Source organism: Theobroma umbraticum, unplaced genomic scaffold, assembly GCF_002168275.2.
Source record: "Theobroma umbraticum cultivar Fairchild unplaced genomic scaffold, ASM216827v3 scaffold_147.0, whole genome shotgun sequence".
Taxonomy (NCBI): Eukaryota; Viridiplantae; Streptophyta; class Magnoliopsida; order Malvales; family Malvaceae; genus Theobroma; species Theobroma umbraticum.
Window position 1 is genome coordinate 9091846 of NW_018397259.1, and position 19214 is coordinate 9111059.

Here is a 19214-nt window from a genome sequence, read left to right on the forward strand (position 1 = left end):
GTTGTAGATGTTATGAAAATTATTTTCTACCATAATTAGCAGAGAAAATTTCCAGCTTCCAGTGCTATTTATTTATTGGTAAAAAATACTATGAAACATGGGGGAAAATCCATTCATCAAGATCAAAGAGGAAAAGAAAAGGAGAGAGAGCAGCATGACGCTGTTTAAACAACAACTCCTCCATTGACTCTGATTACCTGCCCATTGATCCACTCTCCAGCATCACTAGCTAAAAATCCCACTATCCCTGCTATATCCTTGGGCTCACCTAATCGACCTAAAGGGCAAGCATCCGCAAATCTCTTGATGGTTTCGTCAGTTTTACCAGCAAAGAACAACTCTGTGGCTACTGGTCCTGGAGCAACACAATTAGCAGTTACTCTTGTGCCTTTGAGCTCCTTGGCCAATATCTTCATCATAGCCTCAACGGCTGCCTTGGAAGCAACATAAGCTGCGTATCCTGGTAGGAGAGATCCCACGAGAGAGGTGGAGATCATTATGATTCTTCCACCACCTTCACGTGTCATGCGATTGGCTGCCTCACGACAACAGAGGAATGATCCTTTAGTGTTGATATTAAATGTGCTATCCCAATCCTCCATTGTTGTATTTGCCAAGGTTGGATACTTTTGATCCATCACACCAGCACAGTTGACAAGGATATGTATCTTTGAGCCAAATTCTTGTTCAGCTCTATCAAAGAGTAGCTTGACTTGCTTAGGATCCGAAACATCAGCTTTGATAGCAACTGCTCTGGTATGTTCAGGAGTATAAGAGGCATTCAGTTCAGATGCCAAAAGATCAGCTTGTGTAGAGTTTGAAGCATAATTGAGTGCAACTCTTGCACCAAGAGAATGGAGGTGAATGGCAATGGCACAGCCAATTCCACGAGAGCCGCCAGTTACTATTGCTACCCGGTCCTTGAGCGAAAGGGAAGATGATGATTCCTCCATGCTTGTTTCTGCTGCCAAAATGGTGAAATAGTGAATTTGGAAATGAGGAAAACTGAAAAGAGCACTTTTATGTTGGGATTTGGAAATGGATGGGTGTCAACGATATTTATAGCTGATCAGAACAAAATGAAATCTGAACTGAGGGGCTTTAATGATTTGTAGCAGGTCAAGGCTCTGACGTGAGAGTATACTTTGACAATTTCAAAATTTCCCTCATTGCCAGAGGTGAAATAGGAATGGAAAATAATTCAGTCTTCGCAATAGACAACAAAATTACTATAAAACAAAAGTCAGTTGGCATCTTTGAACAAACTCTTTAATCTATCTGGAGTTTCAAGTTCTTTATTGAAACTTCAGAAAAGAGATTGGTTTGCGTAAATGTCAATCAATTTTATATTATAATATTTCAGCAAAAATAAAACAATAAACTTTATAGTATTAAACAAATCACACACTGTCATGGTTTTAGCTAGGCAGGTTAAATGCACCATAAAACAAAGCAAAAGAAAGGGTTGTTTGGGGAGTGAGTATACGTATTCCATGACGCATATATGACTGTGGAGCAGAATATTTTTTTATTAAAAAAACTATTAGATATACCATAAAACAATTAGCAGAAGGCTGGTAAAAGATATGGACCTAGGATAGAGTTCAGTGTACACATGCTCTTTCCATTTCTATTTCTTTTCAAGGTTTAAAACTCCAAGGTTGGTGCTTAGGAGGAAAATGTTACCTTCTTGTCTAACATCAGAGCAGATAGCTTCTGGTTTTCTAGAGAGACAGCGACAGTGAGATAAACAAGTTGTTGCACCTTGAACTTCTTCAAACTTCAAACCAGTAGCGGAAACAGGGAAGTGAAGCTCAAACAGAATAAGCTAATCAAATATGCTGTTGATGTTTTCACCTTGCAAAGCAAAATAAAGAGAATGAAAATAAAGTAAATGATCGCCATTAGAAAATGAAAAATGCTTTACAAGCTTTTGAGGAGATGGCTCAAAATATATGCAAAATTTACCAGTTATCTCTGCACAAGCAAACACCACTATTAAATAATGATCGACAGCTCGGGTCTTGAAGGAAGCATCTTATAGAAGATACGATAAACCAGAGCAAGAACTACGAAAGTAGAAGATAGTATTTGATAACAAGAAGTTTTGGAAGTACAGCACATAAAGCATCTGTACAGTCTTATATGAAGATAATTAATGAAGGCATAATGCTTATCACAATGAATTGTTACTAAATGACGCACAAAATCATCTTCAGGCATCAAATCAAGGTGCATTTTCAAAGCCCCATTAGTCCACCCAATTTCAATATTAATTTACCAGTAATCTCTGCATGAACAAGAGCCACCTTCAAAATGATGAAACCGGTATGCATCTCGTACTACAATCAGTCGATTAGATATCATGGACACAAACTTGATCCAATTATGGCAATCATTGCACACACGAAGATTCTTAATGACACGAACAGGAATTGCACTGGGCAAACTAAGGAGCCCAAAAGCAATAGCTAGCTTCTCACTGTGAATATACACAGTCGGGTCCTTCTGTCCTAGTTCCTCATCACTGAAAAGGCTATAACGGTCTTGGACATAACCAATTTCAGCTGCTCGTTTATTAAGATCCCCTATGTGCTCATATATCTTCTCAGCAAGTGGATGGAGCCTGTCACCAACAAAAAATGCATGAATCGAATTTTTAACCTCAATCCAGCTCTGAGCAGGCTCCTTTTTCACACCCCTTTCTTTCATCGTTTGCCTTGTCTGGTCCCTAGAATCCCATTTCTTAGACACTGCATATAAATTAGAGAGGAGGACGTAACTTGCTGAGTCTTGAGGTTCCAGTTTAAGAAGATGATGAGCAGCAAATTCTCCAATGTCTACATTCTTATGAACAGCACAAGCACTTAAGAGGGTCCTCCAAATGATGGCATCCGGTTCAATAGGCATATCCTCAATAAATTTTCTTGCATAGCACAAAAGACCAGCTCGGCCAAGAAGATCCACAACACAAGCATAATGTTCAGGTTTGGGCACTAAACCATGTTCTTTGCTCATGGAGTCAAAGTAACCAAGGCCTTCATCCACCAAACCCACATGACTACAAGCTGATAAAACACCCACAAAAGTCACATGATTTGGTGTCACACCAATCTGTTTCATCCTCTCAAAGAGATCTATTGCCTCGATGCCATATCCGTGTTGAGAATAGCCCGTGATCATGGCATTCCATGAAACTTCATTTTTCTCAGGCATTTCCAAAAATTCTTTTTTAGCATCATCAATGCTACCACACTTTGCATACAATGTAATCAAAACATTAGACACTTCAATTTCCAAGTCATACCCCTTTTTTATGATCATGGCATGGATCTGCTTTCCTTGTTTTATATTAGCAGTATTAGCAGCAGCACTAACAGAGGAGATAAAAGTATATAAAGTAGCTTCCAATCCAGCTCTATTCAGCTGGGAAAAAACCTGCAATGCTTCCTCACAGAGCCCACTTTGTGTGAATCCTGATATCAATGCATTCCATGATACAATATCTTTATTATCAATTTTTTTGAATGCTTTGTATGCATCTTGCCTCTGACTGCATCTAGCATAAAGACTAACAAGTGCATTGCCAATGGAAAGATCATCTGAGAAACCAGAGAGAAAAGATCGGGCATGAATCTGTCTTCCTTGACTGAGTGCTTGAATACCAGCACATGCACTGATTGCACTTGAAAGTCCAATGTTATCTGATTGGATCCCTTGGTTCAGCATTTCTCCGAAAAGTTTAAGAGCTTCATAAAACATATCATGCTGTGTATACCCTGCAATCATAGCTGTCCAAGAAACTACATCCTCCTCAGGAAGTTTTCTGAGAATTTCTAAGGCAGTTTCTAGTTTTCCAAGCTTAGCATACATGTCAATTAGTACACTACAGACATACACATTATACTGAAAACCAGTTTTAATTACTTGAGAATGAATCTGCTCTCCTAAGTCAAGAGCTCCTACTGAGGTGCAAGTTCTTAAAATACTTGGATAGGTAAATTGGTTAGGCACCAATCCTTCAATTTGCATCTGTCTAAATATATGAAAAGACTCAATGAGATTATCTAACTGCCCATATGCGACAAGCATCACATTCCATAAAACGACATTTTCAGTCTCTGTTGTACTAAAGAACTCATATGCAGTTTCTATATCAGAGCATTTAACATAAAGATCTAGCAGAGAACCTTCAACAATTATGTCCATAGAAAATCCTGCTTTAATAGCATATGAGTGTAGCTGTTTCCCTGTATATAAGGCTCCAAGAGATGCACAGGCACCCAAAAGACTGGCAACTGTAACACAGTCGGGTTTCAAGCAATCATGATGCATTTTCTCAAACAATTCTAGAGCTCTATCACTATATTCACACTGTGCTAACCCAGAGATCAGTGAGTTATAAGTAACTCCATCCCGAAGCTGCATATTGCTGAAAATTTTTTCTGCTGACACTAGACTCCCAGAGCGTGAATACAAAGTTACTAAAGCATTGCAGACAAAAGTCTGAGAAGAAAATCCCTGTTTGAAAACAAGGCTATGGAGCTGCTCTCCCAGCTTAAAGAACTCTATTTTTGTGCAAGCACTTAAAACACTTGAAAATACATATGGAGTAGGGAAAATTCCCGATATATGCATCTCAGAAAACAACAAAATAGCTTGCTCTTCATATCTATTTTGAGATAAACCAGAGATCATAGCCACCCACGAAACACTATCTTTCACATATAGTTTATCAAACACCTTTATAGCAGAATCTATGAATCCATTTTTTGTGTACAAATCAATCAATGGGTTACAAACAAAGGAGCTAAAACCAAAACCATGACGAATGATCCTAGCATGAATTTGTTCAACATATTCAAACCAAACATTACTACCGCTACAGGCCTTTAAAATTCCGGCGAATGTTCTCTCATTAGGATTCACATTCTCAACTACCATCCTTGAATAAAATCTCAAAGCTTTATTATCCAGTTTCTTTGAAATAAACCCAGAAAGCATTTTATTCCAAGAAAAAACATTTCTTTTTGGCATATCATCAAAAACGTTGATTGCAGCGTCTAAATCACCTGAAACGATATAAAAATCCATGAGCTTTTCAGATAAAACATGTTCTTTACTAAAACCCATCTTCAAAATCTTCCCATGAAGCTTCTTTCCTTCCTCTATAGACCCAGAATTTAAACACCCTTCTAAAAGCCAAAGAAAAGTTTGTTGATTGGCTTTTATACCTCTATTTTCCATCCAATACAAGAAAGAAACTTCCTTCGAATTCCCTTCATTTTCTTCAATAGAAAGCTCATCAAATGAATGAGAAATAGCATTGGTATTAAAACAAGCTAATCTCAGTCTGCTCCATTTCCTATTAAAATACTGCACAATTTCCAAAAATAAGAACAGAAAATGAGATATCATAAGAAAAAAGGAAATGGGTTATAACAGAAGTCAATGAATAACTAAGTAAAACGGAAAAAAAAAAAAAGAAGAAGCATTACCTTTTGGAAGTTTTGGGAGTGGTTAAGAGAGATTTGGAGGGGTTTGAGTTTAAGGAAAGGGAAGTGGTAAAAGAAGGAATAAGTGGAGGAACCATGAAGAGAAAGATGGTTAAGAAACATGGGATTATTGTTGGGTTTTTGAGTATTGGATTGAGCATCAACTTTGCTAAGAGTTTCTGCCAAAGGTTTTAAAGATGTCAGTGAGATATCATAGAGTTTTCCTAGCTTTAAGGATTGCTAGTGGTTTTGCTTTGCTCTATCGACTGGCGCCAAAAGCACCAGAATAACTGAAAACTACATGTCGTTTATTGTATTAGTAGAGTTAAAAAAAAAAAAGAAATTATTTCATGTCTTTTAAAATTTTGTTTTTTCATAAAAAATAAAAATAAAATATATATTTGATGCATCATGTATAATATTTATATAATTACAAAATATTATATCATATTTATAAAATTATAATAATTTATTTTTAAAATTTTTAAATTTATTTATTAACAAAATAATAATATTTAATTTACGAATAATACCTACAAATAATACATTAAATATGAATTCATAAAAATTTAGAGTAAAAATTAGTATAGCTGAAAATTTAAATAAAGATACAATTGTAATAAAAAATTTTTAATTTGTTTTTTTTTAAATTGTGATGCTTGATATAAATTGGGTTTTAAATTTTTGTTATTTAAAGGTTTAATTTTGATAATAACACGCTACAAGATATAATAGATTTTGTTTATTCATCTCAATATGAAGGTAAATTTTTAATTAGGTAAATTAAAGATAATAATGAATTTTTTTAATTGAATATATCAAATAAAGTTTGAGACAGACACGAATAAAAAGTTTAAAGTTCGAGTAAGAGATTTATTATGAATAAATTTACATTTATTATGTACTTCTTTTATTTTATTATTTTTTTAAACTATTGTTTGTTATTTTTATTTCAGTTTAGGTCAAGAAATAGTAAAATAAAAAAATAGAAAGCAAAAAATTAGTAAATAAATGTAAATAAAGTCCTCAAATAAATTGTTTTCTCTTCAATTATAATTATATATATTTATTATTTACCAGCCACCGGAATTCCCCGCCTTTACAACGGTCAAAAGCCTTCTTTGTTATTTACCAAGCTAAAACGACCTCGTTTTTTTCCTTCTCCTTCGTCTATAATCCGCAGCAGAAACCCTAGAGGGGGCAAAAAAATATTAAATTCGCAGGATCTTCCAAATCAAAACCCTAAAACCCACCAAATTCCTGACCTAAAATGGCAATTGCAAGAACCGGCGTCTACGTAGACGATTATCTGGAGTGTAAGTGCCAATCCCGGATTGTTTAAGTTTCTCACATCAAATTTTTATTTTTTTTAGGTTTTTTAAAGTTAATTTCGAGCTTGAATTTCATGTTTTAATTTAAAGTTTGAATTTTTTTTTTAATTTCCAATAGACGCAAGCACATTACCAGCTGAGCTTCAGAGACTCCTGAATACAATCCGAGAACTCGATGAACGGTCCCAATGTAAGCCTATATAATTTATGGTTTTTAAAAAATTAGGGTTTTTATTTTTTAAAAAATTAGGGTTTTGAATTTAGGGATTGTGATTGATTTTTTTTTTTTTGGGGAAGCTATGATTAATCATACAAGGCAGCAAACTAAGTATTGTCTAGGATTGGCGGCGAAAAGAGGGAATGGAAATAATTATTTTAATAATAGTCATGAAGATGAGGACACTATTGAGAAAATGAGGAAGGATATAGAGGCAAGTCAAGAAAATGCATTGAGCTTGTGCACCGAGAAGGTTCTGTTGGCTCGACAGGCTTATGATTTGGTGAGTTCCATTTGTTGTGTTTGTGATTGACTGTGCATTGCTTTGTGATCTGTATGATCGTGTAGAAAGCGATAGAATTACTAATCTTGTGCACCTTTTTAACCAGTATATCTGAATTCAGGGCCTCGTTGGTTACAAAATCAAAATAATTATTTCAAAGTCTATCTAAGTGGCTTTTACTCAGCCACTAAAATGTATGACTGGCAAGCACCAGAACTCTGGTTCAAGCTACAAAAAGGCATAGTTTCTGGACTCTATTTCAATTCATTTGCGACTAACAAGATGGATTTTATCACTGATACTTTCTCGTGCTTACTTCCCCTCTATAAGACTAATTAGATTTTTGCTTCTTGTTCATCCACAATTATGGATGCAATGTATTCTAGACCCATTGGTCCGGTTTCTTATATATATAATATCTATATATGTAGCTTCACAAGCTACTGTTGGTTTTTGTGAATCACATTATGATTAAAGCTCACCAAATTCTGATACCTGAAACGTATTTCAGATAGATAGCCATGTAAAACGTCTTGATGAGGATTTGACCTACTTTGCAGAAGATCTAAAGCAAGGTACAGTAGTTGGAATCAAAATTGTTTATCTTTGATGGATAAAATACTACCTCAGGTGATCAATTTGTCACCATGCTTTTTCTTCCTGCAATTTTATCAGAAGGAAAGATACCACCAGATGAGCCTGCCATTCTTCCTCCTTTACCTATTGTTCCTAAACTTGAGAAACGCAAGCACTTTTACGGAACCCCTCAATCAAAGAGGCTAGAATACAGGGATAGAGATTGGGATCGAGAGCGTGATAGGGACTTTGAACTCATGCCTCCTCCAGGGAGCCATAAGAAGGACTTCGCTAGCCCTCTTGATGTAGAACAACCTATTGATCCAAATGAACCTACTTATTGTGTCTGCCACCAGGTTCTGCCTTTTTATTCATTATTTTGTACATCTAATTATTGTTGTACATGCTTTTCACTGCTTCTTTGATTTAAAAGGTTTGATCCAAAATTGAAGGATTGTTTTATCAATTATTTAGGTGTCCTTTGGAGATATGATTGCCTGTGACAATGAAAATGTGAGTTCCGTTCCTCTCCATCTTCTTTTTTTTTTCTGTACTGATATGTACTAGCATTTGTATTTCTTTACATTTGACTTCTCCATAATTAACTTGTAGTTATTAAAGCTTCTTATATTAATCACATCTAAGTGTCACAATAATGAATTATGCAAAAGAATTAACGGATAATGTGGGGTTGGAGTACTATGCATATGTAGCACAAACATGTGTTGCAATACATGATGTTTTGATTATGAGCTCCCCTGTTCCCCCAAAAAGTTTAATTGCTATTTATTCATCATGATTTGACACAGTGACTACTAAGATTTGTTTGGTACTTATTGTCTAACACATTTGTTCCTTCAGTGTCAAGGAGGTGAATGGTTCCATTATGCATGTGTTGGGCTGACGCCAGAGACAAGATTCAAGGGAAAGTGGTACTGCCCAACCTGTAGAATGCTTCCACAATGTCAATAATGATACATGTATGTATTGCACTATTTGAGATGTTTCAGTGAATTGTTCATTATGCTGTTTCAGCATCTTTTTCCAGAATTTAGGAAGAAATATTGTAACTGTAATTCAATCAATGGAGATAGGTTTTGTTACAGAGCTGTGAGCCATTTAATTTGATGATTCGTCAAAGTAAATGCGGAGAAATTTAACTTTTGATGGATGGTATATGACCAGATGTTGCGAGAGCTTGACCATTCCTACGAAACAACCAAACCATCTCTTGTCAAGTATACCATCAGGAGATACGGATATAAATCTGGTAATGAACATGGGACATCTGGTTCATCACCTTTAAATGTTCTTACCTAACAGAATAAAGACCTCAACCTGTCTCAACTGCTGAGATTCATGCTGCACTAAAACCTGCAACTGACTTTGGGCATGGTACAATCAGATGATTCAATGATCTTTGCATCTGTTTCAATTCTAGGTTCAATGACAGATCATTAGTTCCCACTTGTCTTAAAATTTATACTGCTTTTATTTGATAAACAGAGACTCAAAGAACTCACTGAAAAGGATCAGAATATCTTAAACCTTGGACTCCACTTTTCCTTCTATGGTGCCAGTAGAGGGGTCTACATATAAAAGCATATATCATCTACAATTATTGCACCGTTATATGAATCTCGAAAATTCACACATTTTATCAATCTTATGATAAAAAACTGAATGCATTTATGTTTCACGTCATTAAAATTTCATATCCGTTTTGATAACATCATCAATATTTGATAAAAAAATTTAAAAATTCGATACAAATACATAATAAAAATAAATCAGTAAACTCATTTATAATTTTTAAAACATTTAAAATTCAAATTCTTCCCTCGCACATGTAATATCATCAAAAATGTTTGAGTGGGTTGTGGCCCAAAAGAAGTCATCTTTCTGCCATTACCTCATGAGAGTTTTTGACTCTTAGCAGATGCCTGATACAATCTATCCCCTTTTGAATCTGTGAAGGAATCAAGCAATGGGGAGGGCGGGAACTGAAAATTTTTGGGGTCACCGGAAGTACAAGAATGTAAATGACGGAACTACCCTTGGTCCAGGACAATAGACAAAGCCCCAACTGGAGCTAGATTTTGGAATGCAAGATAAGGCACAGGATCCCATGACTGCCACTCGTCTTTACTATGGGGCACTGTGCTCAGTTGTGAAGCCCATGAGCCATGTTATCTTCAAAATTACAAAAATATGATTAAATTACTATTTTAATTTGAAACTCTAAATTAAATATGATTAAAACTAATGAAAATTAGAATAATAATAATAATAATAGCTTTGCATAGTCCTTTACTTTCATTAAGTAAGGGGTTTTGTACACATTTTTTTTTGTCTTCACAATCATGAGAAATGGTTTGTAGTGATTTCCCCTTTTCAATGATTTCTCTTAACAATCTTTTTAATTTTAATTAAAAAAAGTTTGAAGGGCATTTAAGATAAGCTAAAAGAAAAAGCAATAAGTAGTTGTACCTTTTGCATAATGATTTTCTAAAGCTTTTAGTCTCCTGTACTTCATAACTACAAGGACCGCTTTTATGTCTTATAACCCAAAAAAAAAAGTTATATATATAAATTTAAAATGTCAATTAAATATTTAAAAACTCTTCAATTAATTAAAAAATTTCAAAATTTTTTATTATGTTAAATTTTATATTTATATTTTATTTTAAATTAAATAAATATTTTAATATTAATATAACATTATGATCATAAAACATTTTAGTATCACATCAATATAATAAAATATAAAAATTTAATTAAATATTAAACATTTATTTAAATTTTATTTGAAAATTTTATGAAAAAAAATGATTGCTTAAAACAATTATGATTAAAATTATGACAGGTGTATTTTAGTTTAAATAAAAAGAGAAAAAGAGGAAGAAGAGTGAATGGTAAGTTCGGACAATATCCTTTATGGAATCTTTGTCCGAACATCGTCAAAGGGTATAACGGTCATAAAAGACAAAATTTCACGGCGGGGACCCGCCAAGAGGAGGGACAGCGGTGGGATTTCGAAGAAAGATTTGAATTTCAACGTAAAAAGGAAATCCCTTAATCAGACAGCCCTCAAAATACGGAGATACTAACGCGACGAAAAAAAATCCGAAAATATCAAATTAAAAGAAAAAAAGAGGAAAAACCCTAAATACCTGAACCCCTCCAACTATCTACCAACGAAAATACTTTAAACCAAAAAAATTCAATTAAAAAAACCCAAAAAGACTTTTGTTTAATTCTTGGGTTTTTGTCTTTAGTGGTTGCAAGATTGAGAAAGTTCTTCGAATTTGTTTAAAGATTCAAAATTTTTTGATATTGGTTTATGGTTAGAAAGACAAGTGCTTTACCAGTTGGAGGAGAAGAAAAAGAAGAGTGAGAAACAAAAAGGTCTTTTGAAAGGTAGGGTTTTTGTTTTTGGGGGTATTTTTTTATATCATTTTTAGTTCATTTTTTTGGTTTTAGAACAAAATCTGAATTACCCTTTTCATAAATTTGGTTTCTTTTTAGTTGTTTTGTCATTTTAGACACAGAGCAAAGTTTGCTGCTCTGTTTTCTTCTTTTTGTTTTCCTCTTGGATTTGATTTTGAATTATTTTGTTTGGTTTAGATTTGTTAGCATAGTATCTAAATACCCTTCTTGCTAGATATTTTTTTTAAAAAAATTATTTTACTAATAGAAAGGGGGAGGCTTTATCAAATTTTGGTTCTTGTTTTGTGGTTTTGCTTTTAAATTTCACTTTTTTATGTGTTTTTTGATCTGCATGTTATGTTGCAAGAAAAATCTGAGATTTGGCTGCTTTTATGTTGTAATAATGAAAGTTGTTAATTTCCCAGATAAAGAAGGTTTATTTTTGCGTTAGGTTCATAGGAAACGGAAGGGAAGTAGTGGAAATTGTAACTTTGAACTTTGAAATCTTATTTTCTATATAAACTGGTTTATTTCAACTGGATATTAAATATTTTGGTTGATTCAATTCTAAGAAATGAGAGTGTAATTTCTGGTTGTGTTGTCTTTTTCTCAGTTTTCTTAGCATTAAATCAGGGTGTTAAGATAGCTGCTTTCAAATAACAAACCTTTTTATCTGTTTACATGTAATCCTTTCAACTCAATTCTTGGGCTACACCTCTCTTCTTCTTCTTCTTCTTTCTGCTTTTATCAAAATGGCTTGCCTTGTTCTGTGGTTACAGGTAAATGATGGGTAGAAATCTTAGCCCAATACTACGGCGAGAATTAGCCAACCTTGACAAAGATGCTGATAGTCGAAAATCAGCAATGAAAGCACTGAAATCATATGTGAGAGACTTGGATTCCAAGGCAATACCTGTCTTTCTTGCTCAAGTTTCTGAGACCAAAGAGACCGGCTCTGTGTCTGGTGAATACACAATTTCACTCTACGAGGTTCTTGCTCGTGTCCATGGTGTGAAGATTGTTCCTCAGATTGATAGCATCATGTTGACTATTATCAAGACATTAGCTTCAAGTGCCGGGTCCTTCCCTCTTCAACAGGCATGTTCAAAGGTGGTACCTGCAATTGCAAGATACGGGATTGATCCAACCACCCCAGAAGATAAGAAGAGGTTTATAATTCACTCACTTTGTAAGCCTCTTACAGAATCTCTTTTGGGTTCCCAAGAAAGCTTGAGTTCAGGGGCGGCACTTTGTTTGAAGGCCCTTGTGGAATCGGATAACTGGCGGTTTGCTTCTGATGAGATGGTGAACAAGGTTTGTCAGAATGTGGCTGCAGCTTTGGAGGAGAAGTCCACTCAGACCAATGCACATATGGGCCTGGTTATGGCTTTAGCAAAGCAAAATGCTCTCATTGTCGAAGCATATGCGAGATTGTTAATAAAATCTGGTTTGAGAATATCAAATGCTGGGCTTGCAGAAGGTAATTCTCAGAAACGATTTTCAGCAATACAAATGATTAATTTCTTGATGAAGTGGTTGGATCCTAGGAGCATGTTCTCGGAGGTGGAGTTGATTATGGAAGAGATGGAGAAGTGTCAATCTGATCAGATGGCTTATGTTAAGGGGGCTGCTTATGAAGCTTTGCAAACTGCAAAAAAAATAGCTCAAGAGGAAGGGTCAAAATTGGAGAATAGTTGCGGTTCAGTTACTGGGTCAAACTATGGTAGAAAAGACAACAGCCGTAGAAGGAACTTAGTCACTAAAGGTGATAGATCTCCTGCAACTGCTTCACCTGAATCACAGACGCTTGATTCCTTTATGGAATCTGATTCTTTAATTGAGTCACCAGTTTCAATGACTCAGATATCTCGCAACATGGAATATGATCAAAGGAGTGTGAATCGGAAGCTTTGGAGGTATGAAAATGGGGGTGTCGATGTATCTCTCAAGGATGGTTTGTTCTCTGCAGTGGCTCGGGGAAGTTCCATATGTGATTCACCCTCAGATCATCATGAACTAACCAATCATGGATCAGAGTACACAGAAGAATTTGCAGGATTCTTGCAGAGAAGTCCTAGAAATGGGCTACCAAGAAGTGCCACTCCCAGTCCTCAGGTAAGATGCTCAAAATTGTCTATTTGAATTTGGTCCTCTTAATTTTATTTATTTTTCTGTTTGTTTATTTTTGGATCTGTTGATATTATCACTTTATAAAACTGCATTTTGCCTGTTATGTTTGCACTTCAGAGGTCACGTTCTCGGATTAATGTAGACAATCTCTTTACAACTCCAAGAAAGCTCATCCGCTCTCTTCAAGATCCCAATGATTTGAACTCAGATTACTCTGAGAAACAAGCCAGAAGGTTCAGAAGTCCATCCTCAGAGAAATTTGGATGGAGCCCAATGGCAAATCCCAATGGTTTTCGCCATGGTATGATCTATGAGGTCAAAGGGAATGGACATTTGTATACTGATGGTGATGAATTCCAAGGTGTCTCTGAATCTGTGTCATCAACTGATGATAGTCCTGCTGACATTGATGTCCAAGCGTCTTGCGAGGCAGTTCCCAAGATTAAAACTGAAACTCAGGAGTTTCACAATGAGAAAGCTCGTAGGAAGACAGTTTTTAAAATGCTTTTTGGCCTCTTTTTCATTGTACTTGCTGTTCTCACTTCATTTCTGTGGACTGAAGTTCAGGATGAAGGCTTCCTTGTAGTTCCAACTTGACTCACTCACTCTGTTGTATCAAACTCTTTCAATCCTAGTGAATTAGGAGTAAGGTTAGTGGGAAGAATGTTGGAAATAGGTCATTACAATGTCCTTCTGTAACAATATTTGTTACTGCTTTTAATGAACAGTCATTAGTTCTCTGTTTAATGAATTTACCAGGAGTAAAGCATTTCTGCTTCTCGTAAGCTTTGGTTTTCCTATATTTATTCATTGCTTTTGTAGTCTCTCCTGTTAATAATGTGCTTGTCATCAAGACCTAATCCATATTCTGGGTGTTGAAGAGTGTCTTACCATCGTCTGAATGATTGACATTAGCAACCGCTGATGGTTTTCCATATATCTTAGTAATATTATGGTCTGATGTTGCATTCTCTGTTGAAAATACATCCTATTTATGTTTCCCAAAGGGAAATTAGAGCTACTGTTTTTTCCATTACATGATCAAAAAATGTAAAACATTGCTTTCTTTGTATCTTCATTCTGGAAAACAGTGATGTGATGCTTCAAATTTAATGTTCTTCATTTTTTAAGAAAAGTTTGAGCAATGAGAAAGTGTTAATGTTGATTATTGCAGTCAACACCCAACAGTGATTCCTTTCATTCACAACTCACAAGCATGCAAATTTACTTGATGAATTTAAAAGCATGCTTAATGATGGTTTACATGTTTGGGTTGTGTAAATGCTGGCAACCTCGCCACACTTCTCCTGGACCTAAGATTATGGGTTTAAGTGTGGCTGACTGACCTACACATATATAAGCATACTCGCCATAGATTTCATGGCTTGAACCAGGGCTGAACATATACAATTCATCAAATCCTTCTCTTCCGACCTCAACTGAGTTTCTTCTACCCTGCTCCATAGAAGCAAAGATAAGAAATCAGTCTCATTGAAACACAATCAATTATGACTTCTGATGAGTGGGATTTAAGAGTAAGTAATTTGTTTAAAGTCTAAAACTAATGTTAAAATGGAGCACATTTGAATTTTGCAAGAAAAGTACCCTGTCGATGAGTGTGAAGAATCTAGGTGCACTGGTGTAAATCCTGCTCATTTGCGCATTTAACTGCTTATACCCCTCCTCTTCACCCTCCATTTCTTCACTTTCTCTCTGCTTTTTGTCTGCTTCACTAGCATTCTTGTGATTTCTTTGTCCCAATCCACTGAAAAACATTTTCAGTTCCATTTGACTCCATAGCTGGCCAATATAAGAATCATTTTCCAGGTCAAAATCTGGAGGAATTATACCAAAATTTGACAAAAAGGGTGGCATTTTGAGAAAATTTGAGCCTTCTAATCCAAGTGCATATGTTGCATCCGGACTGCTAACTGTTAGATGGCTTATAATAGATCCTGTCCATCGTAGTGGTGATGATTTTGAGTTCGAGACTCTAATCTCTGAGCTTAGGACATCTTCTTGGAGAGTCACAATATGTCTTGTTTCAACCATATTTTCTCTACTTATCAGCTCAACCTGCATTTATCAAGTTCACAGTGAAATCAAGACTCATTAGAAACTACCTTGACTACAACAAATCTTTCAATGTCTTTCTCAACTATTTTAGGCACACCGCCCATGTGAAAGCATCATATCTGCATCGGCAATATCATATGCTTAACCAAATTACTACTGAACTGACCTTAATAGAGTTCTTCGAATTGCCTCTGATATCACGAAGAGCCCAAGTACTTGGAGACCATGAAACTTCATTATCACTTTCACAGTTGATGGCTAAAGACACCCCTCCTTGTATCACAGCCTCACCCTCATCTCCCTCAGAAACCGATGTGTGCAGTAGCTCAACTGTGCCCCCATGCCACATTGGAGCCTTGTAAGAAGTGATCAAGCCACTTGGAAGCATTAGAGTAGCTTGGCTGCCATTATCCAACCCCATCTTCGCAACACAACTATCACCAATACCTTCGAAGGTGACCCCATGGCCACTGAATTCCCCTTCTAGGTAGTCCACATTGATTGGTTGGTAAGGAATCGAAGCCACAGATGCAAGTGGAAATTCTCTCCTGTTATTGCTGCGTTGAAGAGATGTAGAGGGAAGGTGAGGGTGATAACATAAATGATGGCTAGTTGGTGTTGGAGAGGAAAAAGCGGTGAAGTTGGGTGAGAAAAGTGAACTGCAAGCCATAGTAATAGTTCCTTACTGTAATAAGACTCTTTCCTTATCTCTTTGATATGTTAGTTGCAGCTAGCTAGCCTGCTTAGGAGGTCCATTTGCAGTGTCTTTTGGAACCAGACAGAAAGATCAGGTTGGTCCCTTATCCTTTGCTTTCCATCAGGATAATTCAACTGGTATCTTTGGTTGGTTCTGATTGAAGTCTTGAAAGATATTTCTGTTTACCTTTTTCTTTGGGTCAGTACCAGCTTATCTTACTATTACCAAGTCCTCTGTCAAGCAATCAACCTTATCCTTTTCAGATGGTAGAAATGGGCTTAGCATTTTTAGCTTGATTTCCGTTTTTTCTTGGTTCTCAGCTCTCTCAGTGTGCCCCACTCCTGCCAAAATTCAAATTCAAACATTTCGTATACTGTTTCTTTTAGTGTTAATGTGTTACAAACTTGAAAAAGTTGACTAGAAGCAAAATATGCTAGTTGGAGTCCTTTTTGGTTCCTTCTAAATCTAATGGTTTCATCGATTTTATAGCACCTGGAGTCTTAAGCAGCTAGGTGCAAGTGTACCGGATCATTACATACTTTTCATAAGGTTTATCTCTACTTAAATAGTTAATTTGATAAAGTGTGCAACATCAATATTTATAATTTTAAAATCTTTCTCTTATTTATTCGATATGAGATTTCGTCACATCAAGCAACTTTATCTACACTTATTTGTTGGAAAGCTTTGTGTAACATCGAAATCGAGTCGAAGTTGATTTTAATATCACTTTGTTCTAAAATTATTATTTTTTGTTGAAAAAGTTAACTTTATAAGATACGCAACATTCATATTTATAAGCTCAAGATTATCTTTTACTTACACAAACTTGTAGTAATTTCATTACAAATGTTGACATCGACTTGTAAACCTTCTATTTTAGTATAGTGAGCATAAATCGAACTCAATGAGTTGATGAATTGAAATTACATAATAGACGACACTAATGATTTGCAAAACTAATTTTTCTCTAGGGAAAAAAGAAAACAAAAACGAAAATTTTTCCTGTTAATGGAATATATAATTACAGGTTGTCATGCTCAATGACTTGTGCTCCTCTCCAATTTTCTCCAGGTTTCACTACCACAGGCACCAGCATTGAAGCCGGACCTGTGCAGATAAAGTAATCCTTCCCATACTTTTCTGACAAGGAACCAGGGCTGGACAAGTATATATCTTCAAACCCCATTCGTATTACCCTGAAGAAGAGTTCTCTGTCCTGGAAAAAGGAAGCAACAAAAAATAGGGGAAACTTCAGTTCATACTTCAAGCAGACACTGAAAGTTCCAAGTAATGGACATAAAAAAAGTTCAGTTTTACCTGATCAAGGGTTTCATATTTTGATGGTGGGGTGTTATAAATTGCCTTTAGTCTCTCTGATGGAGGAGCAGCATATACTCTACTGAGCTTATTCTTCAAGATGGTGATTGGCACATCTTGTGTTGTCCACACACCTGGTTTCTCTTCATTCTCTGAACCAAACCATCCAGAAGATTCAGATTTCATTGCTTCAGAGGGAGATAAGAGTTCGAAAGGCGAAGATAAAGGCGGATGTGAGCAGTAAGAGCAGCCTTTGAGTCCATTGATTGCTGTGCGTCCTCTCTTTTTGAAGTTCAGATGGCTAAGTATGGCACTAGTTAAAGTCACATCTTTGCGGCCATTGTTCTTTACTATGACTGCTGTTGCTATGCTTAGTGGATAGAGGGAGACAACATAACTTATATCTAGAGTTCCAGCGGTACAGCTCAACTCAACCTGAAAGAAAGCATCAAATCCAAGAAGATAAATTTTCTTTCACGAATTCATGGACATAGTCATAGAAAGATATTACTCATCACTGAAAACAGTGAATCAAAGATATGTAGAAGGCCTGCGGCTACAGAATTTATTGGTCTTTCTGTTCTTATTTCCACCAGCAAAAGCAGCAGAGTTTCATAGTGTATGGAAAGTCTCCTAGCTAACAAGTTTTAACTACCTATCATATTGCTTTACAGAAATTCATCAACAGATTAATCAAAAGAGTGGGTTTATAAGAATTCATTTCATTTTGCCCCATCATATGAAAAAATCTTCTAGACAAGCTGCAGAAAGGGGAAAAGACAATTCTAGATCAGGAAACCCCATAATTATCTTTATCCGTACGGCATATGCTGATCAAATAGCCTATCCTGAACTTTTTGCTCTATTATGCAGAATTCAATCTGAAGCAACCCGAAAATGGCTTTCAACTGTGTCCATGTGTGGCCTTGACGAGAGAGGAACTTATAATCCGAGGGTAATACTTTGAACAGCAGAATTTTAAACTACATGAACTAGGACAAGTGTATGCAACTAAGAAAAAACCTGCAGAGCATCAATGGCATCATTATCAGCATCCTTTACAGTCCACTCCGCCCCAGACAGAAGCGACCCTTTTGAACTTTTACCTGATGCATCATTGATAACCAAACCAATCCCTCCTTTGGCCTTGGTAGAGTCTGCTCCACCTGCAGGAACAGTATGCAGGATCTCCTCGAGGCCATTATCTTTCCAATATACCCTAGGCTTGTATGAAGTGACATGAGCATCGGGTATTCTCAGTCTCAATGAGCTCCCATTTCTTACTGTCAGCTCGACGAATGGAATGTTATCGGACTCCGAGAATTTGATGCCTTTACGACCAAATTTTTCATAAAGAGCCTCAGGAATGGAAAGGGTAGTTGTAGCAGGAAAGGCCGAAGAAGCTTTGATTATGTTTGGTTTTGGAAGAGAGAAAGAAAGAAGAGAAGCCATTGTTCCAAGGAAGAACTCTGTTAGCTTCCACACAGCAGTGGACTAAGCTGCTAGTCTCATCCTTTAGCTAACTGTTTTGTTTGGATATGCTTTTTGGCTTTGAGCAGTTTTCACATATTTGCACTTTCCTCCTATCTAAACCTTTTTATTCGAGGACTCTGAAGAATTCAACCAATTATTTTTATCCAACAATATTTTTTATATTTAC

At 35.9% G+C, this 19214-nt stretch overlaps 5 protein-coding genes and 1 pseudogene across 8 annotated transcripts; 2 read left to right on the forward strand and 4 right to left on the reverse strand.

Moving 5' to 3' along the window:
- Positions 1-57: 57 nt before the first annotated feature.
- Positions 58-2258, reverse strand: LOC110415903 (NADPH-dependent aldehyde reductase-like protein, chloroplastic pseudogene; annotated as a pseudogene). Of its 2 annotated transcripts, none has more exons than XR_016351129.1 (2): positions 1687-2258; positions 58-964 (listed from the first exon to the last, which is right to left on the reverse strand). The product of XR_016351129.1 is annotated as an NADPH-dependent aldehyde reductase-like protein, chloroplastic pseudogene, transcript variant X2 (transcript). The 2 variants fall into 2 exon arrangements; XR_016351128.1 differs by having other exon boundaries at positions 58-961; positions 1687-2255.
- Positions 1717-5757, reverse strand: LOC110415902 (Pentatricopeptide repeat (PPR) superfamily protein). Of its 2 annotated transcripts, none has more exons than XM_089783335.1 (2): positions 2282-5061; positions 1717-1857 (listed from the first exon to the last, which is right to left on the reverse strand). In XM_089783335.1, the coding sequence occupies exons 1-2, from the start codon at positions 5035-5037 to the stop codon at positions 1854-1856; spliced, it is 2760 nt and encodes a 919-aa protein (XP_089639461.1). In that variant the 5' UTR covers positions 5038-5061; the 3' UTR covers positions 1717-1853. The 2 variants fall into 2 exon arrangements, with proteins under 2 accessions (XP_089639461.1, XP_021283342.1); XM_021427667.2 differs by lacking the exon at positions 1717-1857 and adding an exon at positions 5499-5757 and having other exon boundaries at positions 2274-5376.
- A 902-nt stretch (positions 5758-6659) lies between these two features.
- ING2 (PHD finger protein-like protein) lies at positions 6660-9007 on the forward strand. Its single transcript, XM_021427059.2, has 7 exons — positions 6660-6811; positions 6945-7016; positions 7124-7326; positions 7838-7901; positions 8002-8258; positions 8377-8415; positions 8764-9007. Exons 1-7 carry the CDS (start codon positions 6766-6768, stop codon positions 8872-8874), a joined length of 792 nt encoding a protein of 263 aa, XP_021282734.1. The 5' UTR covers positions 6660-6765; the 3' UTR covers positions 8875-9007.
- Positions 9008-11001: 1994 nt separating this feature from the next.
- On the forward strand, positions 11002-14208 carry LOC110414985 (ARM repeat superfamily protein). Its single transcript, XM_021426426.1, has 3 exons — positions 11002-11322; positions 12111-13446; positions 13579-14208. The coding sequence occupies exons 2-3, from the start codon at positions 12115-12117 to the stop codon at positions 14056-14058; spliced, it is 1812 nt and encodes a 603-aa protein (XP_021282101.1). The 5' UTR covers positions 11002-11322; positions 12111-12114; the 3' UTR covers positions 14059-14208.
- A 408-nt stretch (positions 14209-14616) lies between these two features.
- On the reverse strand, positions 14617-16385 carry NDF5 (NDH-dependent cyclic electron flow 5). The gene is made up of 3 exons (XM_021427029.2): positions 15704-16385; positions 15067-15537; positions 14617-14916 (listed from the first exon to the last, which is right to left on the reverse strand). The coding sequence occupies exons 1-3, from the start codon at positions 16205-16207 to the stop codon at positions 14722-14724; spliced, it is 1170 nt and encodes a 389-aa protein (XP_021282704.1). The 5' UTR covers positions 16208-16385; the 3' UTR covers positions 14617-14721.
- Positions 16386-17034: 649 nt separating this feature from the next.
- PNSB2 (NDH-dependent cyclic electron flow 1) lies at positions 17035-19104 on the reverse strand. Its single transcript, XM_021427212.1, has 3 exons — positions 18578-19104; positions 17555-17989; positions 17035-17453 (listed from the first exon to the last, which is right to left on the reverse strand). The coding sequence occupies exons 1-3, from the start codon at positions 19004-19006 to the stop codon at positions 17259-17261; spliced, it is 1059 nt and encodes a 352-aa protein (XP_021282887.1). The 5' UTR covers positions 19007-19104; the 3' UTR covers positions 17035-17258.
- Positions 19105-19214: the final 110 nt, after the last annotated feature.

Excerpts from the sequence above, each read along its gene's own strand:
- LOC110414985 (XM_021426426.1), top strand. The coding sequence starts at position 12,115 with ATGATGGGTAGAAATCTTAGCCCAATACTACGGCGAGAATTAGCCAAC. Across the intron at positions 13,447-13,578 it reads GTGCCACTCCCAGTCCTCAG|AGGTCACGTTCTCGGATTAA; the intron begins GTAAGATGCTCA and ends TTTGCACTTCAG.
- NDF5 (XM_021427029.2), bottom strand. The coding sequence starts at position 16,207 with ATGGCTTGCAGTTCACTTTTCTCACCCAACTTCACCGCTTTTTCCTCT. Across the intron at positions 15,538-15,703 it reads ATTCGAAGAACTCTATTAAG|GTTGAGCTGATAAGTAGAGA; the intron begins GTCAGTTCAGTA and ends TGATAAATGCAG. Across the intron at positions 14,917-15,066 it reads TCTTCACACTCATCGACAGG|GGTAGAAGAAACTCAGTTGA; the intron begins GTACTTTTCTTG and ends TCTATGGAGCAG.
- ING2 (XM_021427059.2), top strand. The coding sequence starts at position 6,766 with ATGGCAATTGCAAGAACCGGCGTCTACGTAGACGATTATCTGGAGT. Across the intron at positions 6,812-6,944 it reads CGTAGACGATTATCTGGAGT|ACGCAAGCACATTACCAGCT; the intron begins GTAAGTGCCAAT and ends AATTTCCAATAG. Across the intron at positions 7,017-7,123 it reads ACTCGATGAACGGTCCCAAT|CTATGATTAATCATACAAGG; the intron begins GTAAGCCTATAT and ends TTTTTGGGGAAG.
- PNSB2 (XM_021427212.1), bottom strand. The coding sequence starts at position 19,006 with ATGGCTTCTCTTCTTTCTTTCTCTCTTCCAAAACCAAACATAATCAAA. Across the intron at positions 17,990-18,577 it reads ATGCCATTGATGCTCTGCAG|GTTGAGTTGAGCTGTACCGC; the intron begins GTTTTTTCTTAG and ends GCTTTCTTTCAG. Across the intron at positions 17,454-17,554 it reads AATATGAAACCCTTGATCAG|GACAGAGAACTCTTCTTCAG; the intron begins GTAAAACTGAAC and ends TCCTTTTTCCAG.
- LOC110415902 (XM_021427667.2), bottom strand. The coding sequence starts at position 5,618 with ATGTTTCTTAACCATCTTTCTCTTCATGGTTCCTCCACTTATTCCTTC. Across the intron at positions 5,377-5,498 it reads ACTCCCAAAACTTCCAAAAG|TATTTTAATAGGAAATGGAG; the intron begins GTAATGCTTCTT and ends GAAATTGTGCAG.